General features: G+C 42.4%; 1 protein-coding gene across 1 annotated transcript in view; it reads left to right on the forward strand.

Moving 5' to 3' along the window:
• Window positions 1-345: 345 nt before the first annotated feature.
• trappc10 (trafficking protein particle complex subunit 10) overlaps window positions 346-18,012 on the forward strand; it is a 24,333-nt gene continuing 6,666 nt past the window's right edge. The window contains exons 1-16 of the mRNA XM_052568428.1: window positions 346-538; window positions 1,504-1,585; window positions 2,160-2,295; window positions 7,380-7,576; window positions 8,050-8,245; window positions 8,699-8,810; window positions 9,657-9,904; window positions 11,265-11,411; window positions 11,503-11,617; window positions 12,117-12,193; window positions 12,282-12,373; window positions 12,682-12,822; window positions 13,101-13,225; window positions 13,621-14,120; window positions 14,808-14,949; window positions 17,342-17,500. Coding sequence (XP_052424388.1) covers window positions 478-538; window positions 1,504-1,585; window positions 2,160-2,295; window positions 7,380-7,576; window positions 8,050-8,245; window positions 8,699-8,810; window positions 9,657-9,904; window positions 11,265-11,411; window positions 11,503-11,617; window positions 12,117-12,193; window positions 12,282-12,373; window positions 12,682-12,822; window positions 13,101-13,225; window positions 13,621-14,120; window positions 14,808-14,949; window positions 17,342-17,500 — 2,530 coding nt within the window. The 5' untranslated portion in view covers window positions 346-477. The remainder of the gene's footprint in view (window positions 539-1,503; window positions 1,586-2,159; window positions 2,296-7,379; window positions 7,577-8,049; window positions 8,246-8,698; window positions 8,811-9,656; window positions 9,905-11,264; window positions 11,412-11,502; window positions 11,618-12,116; window positions 12,194-12,281; window positions 12,374-12,681; window positions 12,823-13,100; window positions 13,226-13,620; window positions 14,121-14,807; window positions 14,950-17,341; window positions 17,501-18,012) is intronic.

The raw sequence follows: 18,012 nt of genomic DNA on the forward strand, positions 1-18,012 counted from the left end.
CAAGCAATGAATTGTTTTTTATTTTTATGGTTCTAGTTTTAGTAACTATGCTGTATATTATATTATATTACCATTATCAAGCATGCATAACACAATAAATATTTTGGGCTTGTCATCAATCAAAAGCCTTTAAGATTAACTTTATATACACACACTGTCTTTGTTTGCAATATTTGACATTGTAAATGCCTTAACAAAATAAATAAAAAATAAAATAAAGTGCATTACAAACCATCGATAGTTTTACAATTTATAAGTCACTAAAGACAGGAAAAAATCGGTTTAAATGTTTTTTGATGTCTTGTTTTGTACAAAGTAGCGCGTGTACATCCGGTGTGTCAGTGCCGCGGGCGGAAGTCGTCACTCCTTGTCAGCAGACAGGAAATGGAGAGTGAAGGGGCCTCATCGATACATTAGCAGCGGTGTTTGTGATCGATTACTCTGTTGATGGTGGACTGGAGCTGATGAACGGAACCCATGGAGCCCCATGAGGAGAAGCCCATCATCTACACGATGGAGAACAAGCCCATAGTGACCTGTGAGTGTGTGTGTGTTAGTGTTAGTGTGAGTGTGTGTGTGTTAGTGTGAGTGTGTGTGTGTGTGAGTGTGTGTGTGTGTGAGTGTGTGTGTGTGTGTTCTGACAGCACTGCTGCTCGCTCACATATTCACACAGTCTGTATTTGTTCTGATTGATCACCGATTCATTCTGTCTTCATGAGCGATACTTCATCTGATTCATGATGCGAGATATTCCTCAAATCATCATAGAAATCATCAAAGAAATCATCATAGAAATCATGACCTATCAGAGAGTTTGACAATTATTCTGAGTCTGTTAGCGCGAGTTAAACCTCGAACGAAACGTTCGATGAATCGGTTCTTATCCATGAATCGGTTTGAATAAATCACGCGATAATTAATTAATAGTTTCTTGAAATATCAGAGAATTTTAAAATCATATCGAGTGTATATTTTGCAGATTATTATTTCTTATTGTATTGTTGCTTGTGTCGAGTAAAACCCTAAACGAATCGCTCACTTGAATCAGTTCACACCTATGAATCAGTTCGAATGATTGGTATAAATATATTCTCGAATAGCTCTTGTAAATGTCAGATTAAGATTAAAATCATAGTGGGCAGATATATGAACATATGTGAGATATAAATACAGTTCATCTGCTCTGGAGTGAGTTCTGCACATTATGAGCGAAAATACACCAGCAGCACTCTTAAAGGGGAAGTATCTTGTGTTAATTTCAGCTACATCAGTAATTTAGTATCAAGATCATATCATATCATATCAGGGTGTGTGTGTGTGAGAGAGAGAAAGAGAGAGAGTGTTTGTGAGAGAGAGAGAGAGAGTGTGTGTGAATGTGTGAATTGAGCGCTGCAGTATATACTTTATATTTGTATGTGTTTGTGGTTTCACCATGACATTAAGGATTAAACTTCAGTCTGGTAACACATGTGTGTGTGTGTGTGTGTGTGTGTGTGTGAGCAGGTGCGGGCGATCAGAACCTCTTCACGTCTCTGTACGGTTCCCTGACCCAGCAGCTGCCCAGAGAACCCATGGAGTGGAGGAGGTGTGTTATACACGTCATGAGGGGCGGGGCCTGGTTCTGTGCATCAGCTGTTGATTGGATGTTGAGATGTGGGTGTGGCTCGGTGTGAGCTTGAGGGGCGGTGTTTAACAGCACCAAATTCTGTTTAAACATGAATAAAACTAAGCTTATACAAAGATGAATCATTCACAGTATGATGCTTTTAGATAAAAGATTGCATTAGAAAGTCTCAATTAGGATGTCGGGAGGTTTTAAATATATTAGTACGGAAAGACTAGAATTGTGACATTTTGATAATTAAACTTGAAAATGTTATTAAACATAAAGCATAAATCATGTTTTATTAGTAGTTTTATAGTTTGATGTGTTACTGTAGATATTGCCCTACATAAATCATATAGTATTAATTTTATTTATGCAGGCATTTAAAAAAAAGTCTTAAATCTGAGTTTAAAAATCCTGCAGAAACCCTGAATAAGGAAGCGCTCTCCGTCACATGACCTTGGGAAACCCAGTCATTAAGCTCTTCCGGTTTAGAAAGGGCCAGATAATGTGTGTGTGTGTGTGTGTTTAACCTGTGTGTTTCTCGTCTCAGGTCTTACGGACGAGCACCGAAGATGATCTATCTGGAGGCTAATTTTGTCCAGTTTAAGGAGGAGCTGCTTCCTAAAGAGGGGAATAAAGCTCTGTTGACGTTCCCCTTCCTACACATCTACTGGACCGACTGCTGCGTGAGTCTGGCGTTTGACCTCATAGCTGTGTCCTAAATGAGATTCAGTTTTAGTAGATTAGTTTGTCGTCAAGCACGAGTCTAATAGTCCCATTCCTAAAGGAAGCAGGAAGTGTCCATCATTCAACAGCTTCATCTGAGTACTGCATAAGTTACACTTTTCATAGAGTAAGTCACACCGGGTTAAACTTGTATTATTGGAAAGAAAAAAAACAGTTGCATATTAAAATTGCATTGGTGTATAAGACAATCCAGAAATAATTGAAAATGAAAGTGCAAAATGTGTGAAACTAATTTAAATAATAGTGTCATTTATTATATGCAATGTTTATCATAAATGCCAAGCCACAAATAATTTGTTAAGAGTGAAACTGAAACTGCTGGCGTGTGAGAAATGCACTACACAAATAAACATGGGCTCACGTGTCTCTATTATTCAACACAAATACTAATGTTTTATGTCCTTGATGTCGCTGTTTTTAAAAAAATTAAATAAAACTTTTTTTTATAGCATTTATATTTAAAAAGTATTAATTAAAAAAATAAAACCATGACAAATATAATTTATTTTTATAAACAATAAAACAACTACTTAAAAAATGAATACAATTATACAAATAAATGTTTTAAATAATATATAATTTAATAAATAAAAATTTCTTGAGATACAATCTTAAGAATATCTTTGGGATATATATTTATAAATAATTACTTAATAATTAAAACAGTTGGCATTAATTACATTTTACAAAAATAAGGGGTTTTTTTCAGTTGAAAAATTTTGGTAATATCCAAATGTTTTAGTCTATTTTTGTGTAGAAATGTCTGAGCTTGTTTGCTCATATCTAATTCTTGTTTATCTGTCATGTTGTAAATATACTATGATAAGTTGAGTGCATTGCATTGTGGGATACAGATTCTGTGCAGTGTGATCTGTTGCACATGATCTTGTATCATTGGTGTTCAATACATTCAGAAGATTAACATTCTACACACTGCTTTCTTAAAAACAGTCGTTAATATGACATTCAGAGATGTATTGTAAGCGTGAGAGTGCGTGTGAGACTGAGTGCACGCGCGAGAATATGAATGTGCATGAGTGTGTGCTTGAGGTTGTGGGTGTGCGTGTGGGCGTGAGAGTGTACATGAGAGTGTGCGTGTACGTGAGAGTGTGCGTGACATTGTGCGTGAGAGTATGCGTGACTGTGAGAATGTGTGTGAGTGTGCGTGTACGTGAGAGTGTGCGTGACATTGTGCGTGAGAGTATGCGTGACTGAGAATGTGCGTGAAAGTGTGCGTGTATGTGAGAGTGTGCATGTACGTGAGAGTGTGCGTGTACGTTAGAGTGTGCGTGACATTGTGCGTGAGAGTATGCGTGACTGTGAGAATGTACGTGAGAGTGTGCGTGTGCGTGAGAGTGTGCGTGACATTGTGCGTGAGAGTATGCGTGACTATGAGAATGTGCGTGTACGTGAGAGTGTGTGTGACATTGTGCGTGAGAGTGTGCGTGTATGTGAGAGTGTGCGTGTACGTGAGAGTGTGCGTGACATTGTGCGTGAGAGTATGCGTGACTGTGAGAGTGTGCGTGTACGTGAGAGTGTGCGTGACATTGTGCGTGAGAGTATGCGTGACTGTGAGAATGTGCGTGAGAGTGTGCGTGTACGTGAGAGTGTGCGTGACATTGTGCGTGAGAGTATGCGTGACTCTGAGAATGTGCGTGAAAGTGTACGTGAGAGTGTGCATGTACGTGAGAGTGTGCGTGACATTGTGCGTGAGAGTATGCGTGACTGTGAGAATGTGCGTGAGAGTGTGCGTGACATTGTGCGTGAAAGTATGCGTGACTATGAGAATGTGCGTGAGAGTGTGCGTGTACGTGAGAGTGTGCGTGTACGTGAGAGTGTGCGTGAGAGTGTGCGTGACATTGTGCGTGAGAGTATGCGTGACTGTGAGACTGTGCCTGAGAGTGTGCGTGTGTGTGAGTGTGCGTGTGTGTGAGAGTGTGTGTGAGAGTATAGGTGTGAGAGAGCGTGTGTGTGAGAGTATGCGTGAGTGTGCCTATGCGTGAGAGAATGCGTGAGAGTAAGAGTTGTTCTGATTCCGATACTAGTATCAGAAATATCACAGATACCACAACAAATTCTGGCATCAGCGAGTACATGAACCCATATACCGATCTGATGCCATTTTCTTAAACTAGACCTAGTTATGACCATTAGCTTCGCCTCACCGCTGCACGGTTCTTCTTCACTGCTCAGAATGCATTGCAAAAACAGGAAGTTGTGCTGTGTTGCCACATGCAACCCCTGTTTAGAGCAGGGAAGAAGAAATGAAAACGGGTCAGCAGTATGTAATTAAATGGTGACTAGGGATGCCACAAGTACTGGCACTTCACTACCAAGTCGGTGCTGAAAATAAAAAAATGTGATGATACCGGCGTCTCTGTAGTACCGGTAGTAAGTTACCGACTCCCGAGTATACTCGGTACCTACAGCTGCATTCAGTTGCTTCCATGTTAGTTTAAGCGCAGGGCTCCAGACTGTAGCCGAATATATACTAGTGTCTGTGAATATTAAACTGCAAAATACTATTTAAATATTACTCCTGCAAATTAGATTTTTGGCTGCATTTGAAGTTCTTTTTCGTTTAAGAAAAAAATATTACTGTCAAATTCATGTCAGATAATAAAAATACTGTAATAAATACAGTAGTTCACCATGTATTTGTTCATGTTTTATTAAGGGATAAGTCTGAAGCCCACCATAAAGTAATTCTAGCAATTCATACAGGACTAGTAGTATATACAGATACACACCCAGGTATCGGATCAGTACTCTGTATCAGCCGATACCCTGAGCCCAGGTATCGGTATCGGGAAGAGAAAAAGGGTATCGGAACATCTCTAGTGAGAGTGTGCGTATGCGTGAGTGTGTGCGTGAGTGTAATACTGCGTGAGTGTCAGACTGTGCGTCAGAGTGTGCGTATCTGGAGAGTGTGAGTGGGCATGAGAGTGAGAGTCTGCATGAGTGTGTGCGTGACAGTTGGAGTGTGCGTGAGATTGAGTATGCCTAACACTGAGTGCACATGAGCGTGAGCGTGTGTGTAGGTTTGCGTGAGAGTGTGTGTGCGTAAGTGTGAATGAGAGTGTGAGTGTGCGTGAGAGTATGAGCGTGAGAGTATGCATGAGTGCGTGAGTGTGCGTGAGAGTATGCGTTAGTGTGTGTGAGTGAGAGTGTGAGTGCGCGTGAGAGTGTGAGTGTGCGTGAGAGTATGAGCGTGAGAGTATGCATGAGTGTGTGAGTGTGCGTGAGAGTATGCGTTAGTGTGTGTGAGAGAGTGAGTGCGCGTGAGAGTATGAGCGTGAGAGTATGCATGAGTGCTTGAGTGTGCGTGAGAGTATGCGTTAGTTTGTGTGAGTGAGAGTGAGTTCGCGTGAGAGTATGAGCGTGAGAGTATGCATGAGTGTGCGTGAGAGTATGCGTTAGTGTGTGTGAGAGAGTGAGTGCGCGTGAGAGTATGAGCGTGAGAGTATGCATGAGTGCTTGAGTGTGCGTGAGAGTATGCGTTAGTTTGTGTGAGTGAGAGTGAGTTCGCGTGAGAGTATGAGCGTGAGAGTATGCATGAGTGTGCGTGAGAGTATGCGTTAGTGTGTGTGAGAGAGTGAGTGCGCGTGAGAGTATGAGCGTGAGAGTATGCATGAGTGTGTGAGTGTGCGTGAGAGTATGCGTTAGTGTGTGTGAGAGAGTGAGTGCGCGTGAGAGTATGAGCGTGAGAGTATGCATGAGTGCTTGAGTGTGCGTGAGAGTATGCGTTAGTGTGTGAGTGAGAGTGAGTGCGCGTGAGAGTATGAGCGTGAGAGTATGCATGAGTGCTTGAGTGTGCGTGAGAGTATGCGTTAGTGTGTGTGAGTGAGAGTGTGAGTGCGCGTGAGAGTGTGTGTGAGTGAGAGTGTGAGTGTGCGTGAGAGTATGCGTTAGTGTGTGTGAGTGAGAGTGTGCATGAGTGCGTAAGTGCGAGTGTGTGTTAGTGAGAGTGAGTGTGTGTTAGTGAGAATGAGTGCGCGTGAGAGTATAAGCGTGAGAGTATGCATGAGTGTGTGAGTGTGCGTGAGAGTATGCGTTAGTGTGTGAGAGAGTGAGTGCGCGTGAGAGTATGAGCGTGAGAGTATGCATGAGTGTGTGAGTGTGCGTGAGAGTATGCGTTAGTGTGTGTGAGAGAGTGAGTGCGCGTGAGAGTATGAGCGTGAGAGTATGCATGAGTGCTTGAGTGTGCGTGAGAGTATGCGTTAGTGTGTGTGAGAGAGTGAGTGCGCGTGAGAGTATGAGCGTGAGAGTATGCATGAGTGCTTGAGTGTGCGTGAGAGTATGCGTTAGTGTGTGTGAGTGAGAGTGTGAGTGCGCGTGAGAGTGTGTGTGAGTGAGAGTGAGTGTGCGTGAGAGTATGCGTTAGTGTGTGTGAGTGAGAGTGTGCATGAGTGCTTGAGTGTGCGTGAGAGTATGCGTTAGTGTGTGTGAGTGAGAGTGTGAGTGCGCGTGAGAGTGTGTGTGAGTGAGAGTGAGTGTGCGTGAGAGTATGAGCGTGAGAGTATGCATGAGTGCTTGAGTGTGCGTGAGAGTATGCGTTAGTGTGTGTGAGTGAGAGTGTGAGTGCGCGTGAGAGTATGCGTTAGTGTGTGTGAGTGAGAGTGTGCATGAGTGTGTGCATGAGAGTGCGTAAGTGCGAGTGTGTGTTAGTGAGAGTGAGTGTGTGTTAGTGAGAATGAGTGCGCGTGAGTGTATGGTTGTGAGACTGTGTGTGCGTATGGGTGAGTTTGAGACTACGTGAGTGTGTGCATGAGAGTGGGAGTGTGATAAGTTAGTGTCTCTTTGTCTGTGTGTGTGTGTGTGTGTGTGTGTGATTGTTCATGTGTAAGAGTGTGTGTGTGTGTGTGTGTGCGTGTATGAGTGAATGCGTGAGTGTCTGTCAGTGTCTGTGTGAGATTGTGAACTAATGAACAGAAGTGTGACGTGACTGCATCTGTAATATTAACGTCCCTGTAAATGATTTATTTAAGTGTTTTTAATCGTTAAGTGTGTGTGTGTGTGTCAGGACACGGAGGTGTACAAGGCGTCAGTGAAGGAGGACATGCAGCGCTGGCAGGCCGCTCTCCGTCTCCACGGATCGGTGGATTGGCTCATCGTGATGGTGGAGAGCGACAACAAGAAGAAGAACAAGACCAACATCCTGCCACGCACCTCCATCGTCGACAAGATCCGCAACGACTTCTGCAACAAGCAGAGCGACAGGTGAGCGGCGGAAATAGCTCCTGATCCCAGCATGCTCTGCTCTCTGATGCAGCAGCTGTCTGTGCGTTTACAGCCGATGATTACTTTACACACTCAGCGTCTCAATCAACACACAGGCACAGCAACAGAAAAAAACAGGCTTAAATATAATTCTTATATATTTTTATTTCAGGAAATTATAAATGTAATAGATAAGAAAATAAAAACAGTACTTTCTAAAATAAATATGAAATAGTAACACAATTACTAAAATGTAATTAAATAATAACAAATCTTTAGTAAATGTATCTAACATTTTTAATAAAGAAATCAAATTGAACCCTTGAGCTGAATGAAGAAACTCAACACATCCGTCTTTCAGATTTTTTGCACATTTTAACAAGACAAAGCCACAGTCAATGAAAGCATGTGAATCTTGATTAGCTCTGGCAGTGTGTGTAATGTGTGTGTGTGTGTGTTGCATGTGTGTCCAGGTGTGTGTCTCTGTGCGACCCTCTGAAGGAGTCGTCCCGCTCGCAGGAGTCCTGGAGCTCGTTCCTCACCAAGCTGCGCACGCTGCTGCTCATGTCCTTCACCAGAAATCTGGGACGCTTCGAGGACGACATGAGGACGCTGCGAGAGAAACGCACCGAGCCCGGCTGGAGCTTCTGCGACTACTTCATGGTGCAGGTGTGCGCTCACGAGAACTGACAAAAAGTACTTTTTTTTAATTCACAACCAAGAAGACAATAAGGTCAAGATAGATAACTATGACAAGATGCAATTTCCTTGATGATAAAAGACAAGAAAAATATATGCAAAAAATAATGGTTTGTTCGGAGGACAACATTTGTCTGAGATACAACTATTATAAATCTGGAATCTGAGGGATGTAAAAAAATCTAAATATTGAGAAAATCATCTTTAAAGTTGTTCAAATGAATATTACTAATCAAAAATGAAGTTTTAATATATTTACGGTAGGAAGTTTACTAAATATCTTCATGGAACATGATCTTTACGTAATATGCTAATGATTTTTGGCATAAAAGAGAAATGCATAATTGAGACTCATACAATGTTTTGTCTATTTCTACAAATATACGTCTGTGCTCCTGATGACTGCTTCTGTGTGTTGATCAGGAGGAGCTGGCGTTTGTGTTCGAGATGCTGCAGCAGTTTGAAGACGCTCTGGTCCAGTATGATGAGCTAGACGCTCTCTTCACGCAGTATGTGCTCAACTCTGGCGCTGGAGGTAAACCCTCATCTGTTTAAATAACTTTAAACCCTTATTGTGTTATTAATAATGCATCACTGTATAAAGTTACAATGTATGTACATATATTTGTACATTTAAAAGTTAAATTCTTCTATCTAGTGCACTTTAAGAGTTAGGAATACATGTTCTTAACTAAGAAACCTGAAGTCAGAGTAAAGTGAGTGAATTGACTGAAGTTTAAAAGAGACTCGAGCTTCTTTTTATTAGTGATGTACTGTCTCAGTCTAAATGACACTCACACTGGGCTTTGAGGAACACAAACTCTTTACAAGAGAATAATAATGACAATTTTATAAAATATATATTTATATTAAATTTAAGTAAAATTATAAACAATATCATTTTATTTAAATGATAAAAATTAAATAATTAAAATATATAGTTACAAAAGTTTATCAAAAATTATCAAAATAATTTTAAAAGACTTTTGGATTTTATGGATGTTCTCCATCACGTTAGTACAGAAAGATTATTAAAATAAAGTGAACATTATATTTTTATGTTTTGTATACTTTCTTATATTTTTAATTTTATATTTATTATATAAATTATATTTTAAGTAAAATGACATTAATAAAATAAACTATTAAAATATTTTTTTTAGAAATGCTTAAAAAAATAAATGATTAAGATTTATTTCATTAAAATATTTTAAATATACCTGAAATTATAAAAAAGAAGAAATTTTTTCTTTTTAATAGGAAGTCATTGGAATGATGTGTACCCATGAAATGCTCACAATAGAGAAGGGAAGGAAGTAAATGGAGATAGTGTCTGAGCAGGTTTGACTGGTCGTGTGTGTGTGTGTGTGTGTGTGTTCAGACGGTGCTAACTGGCTGGGCTCGTTCTGTGCACCGGTGCGGAGCTGGAACGGACTGCTGCTGCGGCGGCCCATCGACATGGAGAAGCGTGACCTGATCCAGAGAGGAGAGGCCAGTCTGCTGGACCTGCGCAGCTATCTGTTCTCTCGCCAGTGTACGCTGCTCATCTTCCTGCAGAGACCCTGGGAGGTGACGGCCCGCGCGCTCGAGCTGCTGCACAACTGTGTGCAAGAGCTGCGGCTGCTGGAGGTGTGTGTGTTTCAGCGCCGTTTACACGCTGCTGGCTGTGGAGCCTTCAGGTGGTTTGGGGCCTGTTTCAGGACGTTTCAGATGTGTTTGGGCAGTGTTTAAGGTTTTTTGGGGCATGTTTTAGATGTTTGGGCCCTGTTTCAATTGTTTTGGGGCATTTCACATGTTTTGGGGTGTGTTTTAGATTTTTGGGGCCTGCCCCGTGTTTGGGGCGTGTTTCAGACATGTTTGGGGCATGTTTGTGCTGTTTTTGGGGCGTGTTCAAGGTGTATTTGGGGTGTTTCAGATGTATTTGGGGCATTTTGGATGTTTATTGGGGCGGGTTCGAGGTGTATTCGGGGCCCTTCGGATGTGTTTGTGGAGTGTTCGAGGTGTATTTGGGGCGTTTTGGATGTGTTCGGGGCGTGTTTGAGGTGTATTCAGGGCGTTTCGGATGTGTTCGGGGAGTGTTTGAGGTGTATTCAGGGCGTTTCGGATGTGTTTGTGGAGTGTTCGAGGTGTATTTGGGGCGTTTCAGATGTTCGGGGCGGGTTCGAGGAGTATTTGGGGCGTTTTGGATGTCTTTGGGGCGTGTTCGAGGTGTAATTGGGGCGTTTTGGATATGTTTGGGGCGTGTTCGAGGTGAATTTGGGGCGTTTTGGATGTGTTTGGGGCGTGTTCGAGGTGTATTCGGGGCGTTTCGGATGTGTTCGGGGAGTGTTTGAGGTGTATTTGGGGCGTTCCGGATGTGTTTGGCGCGGGTTAGAGGTGTATTCGGGGCGTTTCGGATGTGTTCGGGCGGGTTAGAGGTGTATTTGGGGCGTTTCGGATGTGTTTGTGGAGTGTTCGAGGAGTATTTGGGGCGTTTCAGATGTGTTTGGGGCGTGTTTGAGGTGTATTCGGGGCAGGTTCGAGGTGTATTTGGGGCGTTTCAGATGTGTTTGGGGCATGTTCGAGGTGTAATTGGCGCGTTTCGGATGTGTTTGGGGCGTGTTTGAGGTGTATTTGGGGCGTTTCAGATGTGTTTGGGGCATGTTCGAGGTGTAATTGGCGCGTTTCGGATGTGTTTGGGGCATATTCGAGGTGTAATTGGGGTTGTTTCGGATGTGTTTGGGGAGTGTTCGAGGTGTATTTGGGGCGTTTCATATGTATTTGGGGCGTTTCGGATGTGTTCGGGGCGGGTTCGAGGTGTATTCGGGGCGTTTCGGATGTGTTTGGGGAGTGTTCGAGGTGTATTTGGGGCGTTTCAGATGTGTTTGGGGAGTGTTCGAGGTGTATTTGGGGTGTTTAGATGTGTGGGGCGGGTTTGAGGTGTATTCGGGGCGTTTCAGATGTGTTCGGGGCGTGTTCGAGGCGACTCTGATGCGTGTGTGTGCTGCAGGTGTCTGTGGTCAGCGGTGCTCTGGACTGCTGGGTGTTTCTCAGCTGTCTGGAGGTCCTGCACCGGATCGAGGGATGCTGTGACCACAGCCAGCTGGAGGCTAACTCGTCTCACACCGTGGGCCTGTGGACCTACGCCACGGAGAAGGTACAGATCAGACACACGGCTAACACACTCGAGGGCATGTGACAGTGGCCCGTTTGGGTGTATTTCTTCATTCTTGTGTATTTATTGGCAGCTGAGGTCTCTGGGCGATCTGTGCGGACTGGTGTCCGAGAACGGCCCGAACTCTGAGGACCTGAACAAAACCGTCGATCTGCTGGCTGGTCTGGGAGCAGAGAGACCCGAAACGGGTAATTATGATGAAATAACTCATCATTTTCCATTATCCTTATTGTATGACATGTTTGATACTACTCCGATTTATCAACTGCTATATACATGCAAACATATATGTGCAATATAAATATATTTAAACACGAGAAGTCTCATTGAGGGTGCTTTTATGTGATCAAAAATACAGTAAACATTTTGAAATATTGCAATGTAAAATGTGACACTGAAGAAAGCAGGAATGATGCTGAAAATCCAGCTTTCATCACAGAAATAAATTACAGTTTAACAGAGATTCACATAGAAAACAGCTATTGGAAATTATAATAATATTTCATAGTTTTTACAAATATTTTTGGTCAAATAAATGCAGCCTTGATGAGCAGAAGAGACTTTGGAGAACATTGAAAATCATAACAATTCCAAGCATTTGACTGGTAGTTAGGAGATGGAGCAGCTCAGATTGAGTTTCAGTGGTTGAAGCGCGTCTGTAATGTGTTTGTCATCTGCGTGTCTCAGTGAACAGTCCTCAGAGTCCCTATAAGAAGCTGAAGGAGGCGTTATCGTCCGTGGAGGCCTTCGAGAAACACTATCTGGTGAGCGTCCAGTCTCCAGTCTGTGGGGTTTATTTTAGTGCTGTGATCACTGGGTTTATTTTGGCTCATGGTTTGTGCGTCTGATCAGGAGCTGTCTCACGCCGCTATGGAGATGTACAGAGCGATCGGGCGTCTGCGTTCGGCTCGATTGGTGGGGAAGAGTCTGGCCGAGTTCTACATGTGAGCACGGTTTAACATCACAGAAACACGTCTGAGGGAGGAAACCAATCTAAATATGGAGAAAATCATCTTTAAAGTTGTTCAAATGAAGTTCTTAGCAATGCATATTACTAATCAAACATGAAGTTCTGATATATTTACAGTAGAACGTTTACTAAATATCTTCATGGAACATGATCTTTACTTAATATCCTAATGATTTCTGGCATAAAAGATAAATGTATAATTTTGACCCATACAATGTAATGTTGTCTATTTCTACAAATATACCTGTGCTACTGTTAATGTGTGTGTGTGTGTGTGCGCAGGAGGAAGGGTGACCCTCAGAGCGCTGAGGACTTCCTGCTGGATTCTCTGAAGTCATACGTGTCTGAGAGCTGGAGTCTGCCGATCACACACACACGCAAACAGATCGCAGAGTGTCAGAAACAGCTGCAGAAGATGGACGAGTATCCTTTACTCACAGTTTTATATTTAAATACTTTATTTTTGTCATTTATTTATATTTACTAAATATTAATAAATTAATATTAAATATTTTTAATATATTATTTTTAATAAATTATTTTTAATAAAATTTATATATATATTTTTTAATTTTTTATATTTAATATAAAATAAATTATTTATTTATTTATAAATTAAATTTTTTTTTATTTTTTTTTTATTTAAGTTATAAGTGCGTGTCAGCTGTGGGTGTGTGTGGTTTCTTTGACCGTGTGTGTAGATACCTGCAGACCAGTGCTCTTCTCGCCAGCGACACAAACCTGAGCGATGAAGAGAGGAAACACTTCTGCCAGGAGATCCTGACCTTTGCCAGCCAGACCACAGAGGGCAAAGGTCAACAGAAAGGTCAGCTTGTGTTCGGAGTGTGTTTGTTACTGCGGTCACAGCTAAACCTGACAAAAACACTATCAAAGGACAAGAACCGTACACTTTATTCCAGGTCTCATTTAAATAATGATGGAAATAAGTCATTTTTAAGTAATTATAAATGATAACATATTTCTTTTTTTAAATATATAATAAAAGCATAGATTAAATAATAATAAAAATAGAATTATTGTACTATCAAAACTATTAAGTGTGTTGAAAACCATATCACAGAAATGATATGGCGATATAAATTGATATTGAGTTATTGTCCAGTCCTATGTCTAGTTAGGACAAACACTACGAGTAACATGGAAGAGATACAGTTTATGGCGTGTCGCATGTGTTAATCGTGTGTTTCTGGACTCTGACAGATGCGTGTGTGGCTCTGAGCATGAGCTCCTTCACTCGGCTGCAGGAGCTGTGTTTCCGTCCGTCCTCGGCGCTGGTGCACGTGAGCGCCGCCCTGCTGCTGGAGCTGCGTCTCTGCAGTCTGATGCCCGTTCCTGTGACGCTGGAGCACATCTCCGCCAGCATTCACTTCACAGAGGAGCAGCCGGGCTCCACGGCTCAGAAACGAGCCGCTCAGAACCCTGACGGCACCGTGACCTTCCCCACGGCCAGCCCTGCGTCTGCGTCTGCGCTCGAGCTCTGCGAGATCCTGGAGAACAGTCCGTCTGATAACGCTCTGAGCTCCGCCGGCCTGGCCTGCAGGAACATGCACCTGCTGATGCGCCGGAACGACAGCACCTCCTCGCTGGACACACCTAACACCGCACTGACCGCACTCACTCTGGAGGACGGAGCGCAGATGCTGAGGACCAGTGATGTCACGCTGTTGCCTGGCAACAACAGCATCGTCTTCACCGCACCTGTGAGAAGAGCAGTTTCATCAGATCAGATTACAGCAGAGATTCCCAAACTGGAGTTCACTGATGAATCGCTCATGAAGAATCATAAAAAATACAAAGAAATATATAAATTATATATATATATATATATATATGTGTAAATCAGAAAAATGCACCTTTTAATATTCAATAATTTACAAATAAAAACATTCAAAATAAAACACTTCAGATTTAATAGTAATAGTAAAAGTATAAAATTAAAATGTAAAAATGTAAAATATATATTTTTTAATTCATTGTAAAAAAAACACAAAAAAACACTTGCTAAAAATAATTATATCTTAAAAATTTAAAATAAGATAATTTAAATCATAAAGTAAAATTAAAATGTGTAATTTTAATTAAAACTTAAATGAAACTTACTACAAATTAAAACATGAAAATGTAAATCTTTTTTTTTTTTTTTTTAATATACCTACATGTAATGTGCCCACTGACCAACATTTAAAAAAAATTGTGAATAGTTAAATTATAGAAATATTAACTTAAAATATCAGGGGAGACATCAAGTAAATATTTAATGTCAAATAAGTTCAGCTGACAAAAAGTTTTGGGAATCTCAGGCTTACAGGGTAAACATGTTATAAACACCATATTTGCGTGTAATTTCATATATATTTTTAAAAAGACTGAATTTGTGATTTTGTCAGACTCAGAAGCCAGGTGTGTACACTCTCCGGCAGCTGTGTGCGACGCTGGGCCGAGTGCAGTTCATTCTGCCTCATCTTTACCCTGTGGTTCAGTATGAGGTTTACTCTCAGGAGCCTCAGCTCAGCATCCAGCCGCTCACAGGTCAGTGAGAGAGAGAGAGAGAGAGAGAGAGAGAGTGAGCGACTGAATGAGAGAGAGAGTGAGTGAGTGAGTGACTGTGAGTGTGAGTGTGAGTGTGTGAGAGAGTGAGTGAGCGAGAGTGAGCGACTGAATTAGAGAGAGAGAGAGAGTGAGTGAGTGAGTGAGTGACTGTGAGTGTGTGAGAGAGTGAGCGAGAGTGAGTGAGTGAATTAGAGAGAGAGAGAGAGTGAGTGAGTGAATTAGAGAGAGAGAGTGAGTGAGTGACTGTGAGTGTGTGAGAGAGTGAGTGAGAGAGTGAGCGAGTGAATTAGAGAGAGAGAGAGAGTGAGTGAGTGACTGAGTGTGTGAGAGAGTGAGCGAGAGTGAGTGAGTGAATTAGAGAGAGAGAGAGAGTGAGTGACTGAGAGTGTGAGAGTGAGTGAGTGAGTGAGGGAGAGGGAGTGAGAGAGAGTGAGCGACTGAATTAGAGAGAGAGAGTGAGTGAGTCAATTAGAGAGTGAGTGAGTGACTGAGAGTGAACGAGAGGGACTGAGTGTGAGAGAGGGACTGAGTGTGAGAGAGAGGGACTGAGAGTGAGAGAGAGTGAGTGTGAGAGAGAGTGAGTGTGAGAGAGAGTGAGTGAGGGAGAGAGTGAGTGAGGGAGAGGGAGTGAGAGAGAGAGTGAGCGAGAGTGAGCGACTGAATTAGAGAGAGAGAGTGAGTGAGTGAGTGAGTGACTGTGAGTGTGTGAGAGCGTGAGTGAGTGAGTGACTGTGAGTGTGTGAGAGAGTGAGCGAGAGTGAGTGAGTGAATTAGAGAGAGAGAGAGTGAGTGAGTGAGTGACTGAGTGTGTGAGAGAGTGAGCGAGAGTGAGTGAGTGAATTAGAGAGAGAGAGTGAGTGAGTGAATTAGAGAGAGAGAGAGAGTGAGTGAGTGAGTGACTGTGTGTGAGAGAGTGAGTGAGAGAGTGAGCGAGTGAATTAGAGAGAGAGAGAGTGAGTGAGTGACTGTGAGTGTGTGAGAGAGTGAGTGAGCGAGAGTGAGCGACTGAATTAGAGAGAGAGAGTGAGTGAGTGAGTGACTGACTGTGAGTGTGTGAGAGAGTGAGCGAGAGTGAGTGAGTGAATTAGAGAGAGAGAGAGAGTGAGTGAGTGAATTAGAGAGAGAGAGAGTGAGTGAGTGACTGTGAGTGTGTGAGAGAGTGAGTGAGAGAGTGAGCGAGTGAATTAGAGAGAGAGAGAGTGAGCGACTGAATTAGAGAGAGAGAGAGAGTGAGTGAGTGAGTGAGTGAGTGACTGTGAGTGTGTGAGAGAGTGAGTGAGAGAGTGACTGTGTGAGAGAGTGAGCGAGAGTGAGTGAGTGAATTAGAGAGAGAGTGAGTGAGTGAGTGACTGTGAGTGTGTGAGAGAGTGAGTGAGAGAGTGAGTGAGAGAGTGACTGTGTGAGAGAGTGAGCGAGAGTGAGTGAGTGAATTAGAGAGAGAGAGAGAGTGAGTGAGTGAGTGAGTGACTGTGAGTGTGTGAGAGAGTGAGTGAGAGAGTGACTGTGTGTGAGAGTGAGCGAGAGTGAGTGAGTGAATTAGAGAGAGAGTGAGTGAGTGAGTGACTGTGAGTGTGTGAGAGAGTGAGTGAGAGAGTGAGTGAGAGAGTGACTGTGTGAGAGAGTGAGCGAGAGTGAGTGAGTGAATTAGAGAGAGAGAGAGAGAGAGTGAGTGAGTGAATTAGAGAGAGAGAGAGAGTGAGTGAGTGAGTGAGTGAGTGACTGTGAGTGTGTGAGAAAGTGAGCAAGAGTGAGTGAGTGAATTAGAGAGAGTGAGTGAGTGAGTGAGTGAGGGAGAGGGAGTGAGAGAGAGTGAGCGACTGAATTAGAGAGAGAGAGTGAGTGAATTAGAGAGAGTGAGTGAGTGAGTGAGTGAGGGAGAGGGAGTGAGAGAGAGTGAGCGACTGAATTAGAGAGAGAGAGTGAGTGAGTGAATTAGAGAGAAAGAGTGAGTGAGTGACTGAGAGTGAACGAGAGGGACTGAGTGTGAGAGAGAGGGACTGAGTGTGAGAGAGAGTGAGTGAGTGAGAGAGTGAGTGAAGGAGAGGGAGTGAGAGAGAGTGAGCGAGAGTGAGCGACTGAATTAGAGAGAGAGAGAGAGAGAGAGAGAGTGAGTGAGTGAGTGACTGTGAGTGTGTGAGAGAGTGAGTGAGAGAGTGAGCGAGAGTGAGCGACTTTATTAGAGAGAGAGTGAGCGACTGAATTAGAGAGAGAGCGTGAGTGAGTGAATTAGAGAGAGAGAGTGAGTGAGTGACTGAGAGTGAGAGAATGAGTCTGAGGCTGAGGGTGTGAGCGTCTCACTTGATGTGTGTGTGAGTGTGTGTGTGTGTGTCAGTCTGCAGCGTCTCACCTGCTGTGTGTGTGTTTGTCTCAGAGCACCTGTTGGCTGGTCTGCCGCAGCAGGTGAAGTTCACTATCCTGACGGGTCACTATTCAGTGAAGAAGGGTGATGCTCTCCAGCTCAGTAACACTGACTCCATGCCTGTGCTGCACTCGTCCACATGCAGCGGCCGCATCCTCAGCAGCAGCGCAGGTGAGAGACACGTGTCAACACCTCCTACACATGGATTCAATCATCTCAGGGAAAAAAAACACTTATTATATAATTAGATAATTAGATTTTGAGTGTTATTATAGAAATGATTAAACTATTAAATAAACAGTCAAATAAATATAAATAAAAAAGTATAAATAAATAAAAAAAAAAAAGATAAAATTCAAGATCGGAAGAAATTGATAGCTTGAATGCACTGTAAGTAACTTTGGATAAAAGTGTCTGCTAAATGCATACATTTTATTTAATTTTAAATGTAATTTTAATTTAAATAAATGGTCAAATTAGTAAGATATATATATTTTAAATTTTATTATACAGAAGAACAGATAATTTACATGAGTACAAATATAGCACTAAATTATAAATAAGTATTAAGTCCGCATCTTTGTCAGACAGCTTCTGTTTAAGTGATTTCTTGATTCAGCAGTAATCAGGTCTGTTTAACTCTGCTATCTAAAAGAATGTGGTTAATCACCGTTTTTCATGAT

The sequence above is a fragment of the Carassius gibelio genome, chromosome B11 (genome assembly GCF_023724105.1).
Source record: "Carassius gibelio isolate Cgi1373 ecotype wild population from Czech Republic chromosome B11, carGib1.2-hapl.c, whole genome shotgun sequence".
Classification (NCBI taxonomy): Eukaryota; Metazoa; Chordata; class Actinopteri; order Cypriniformes; family Cyprinidae; genus Carassius; species Carassius gibelio.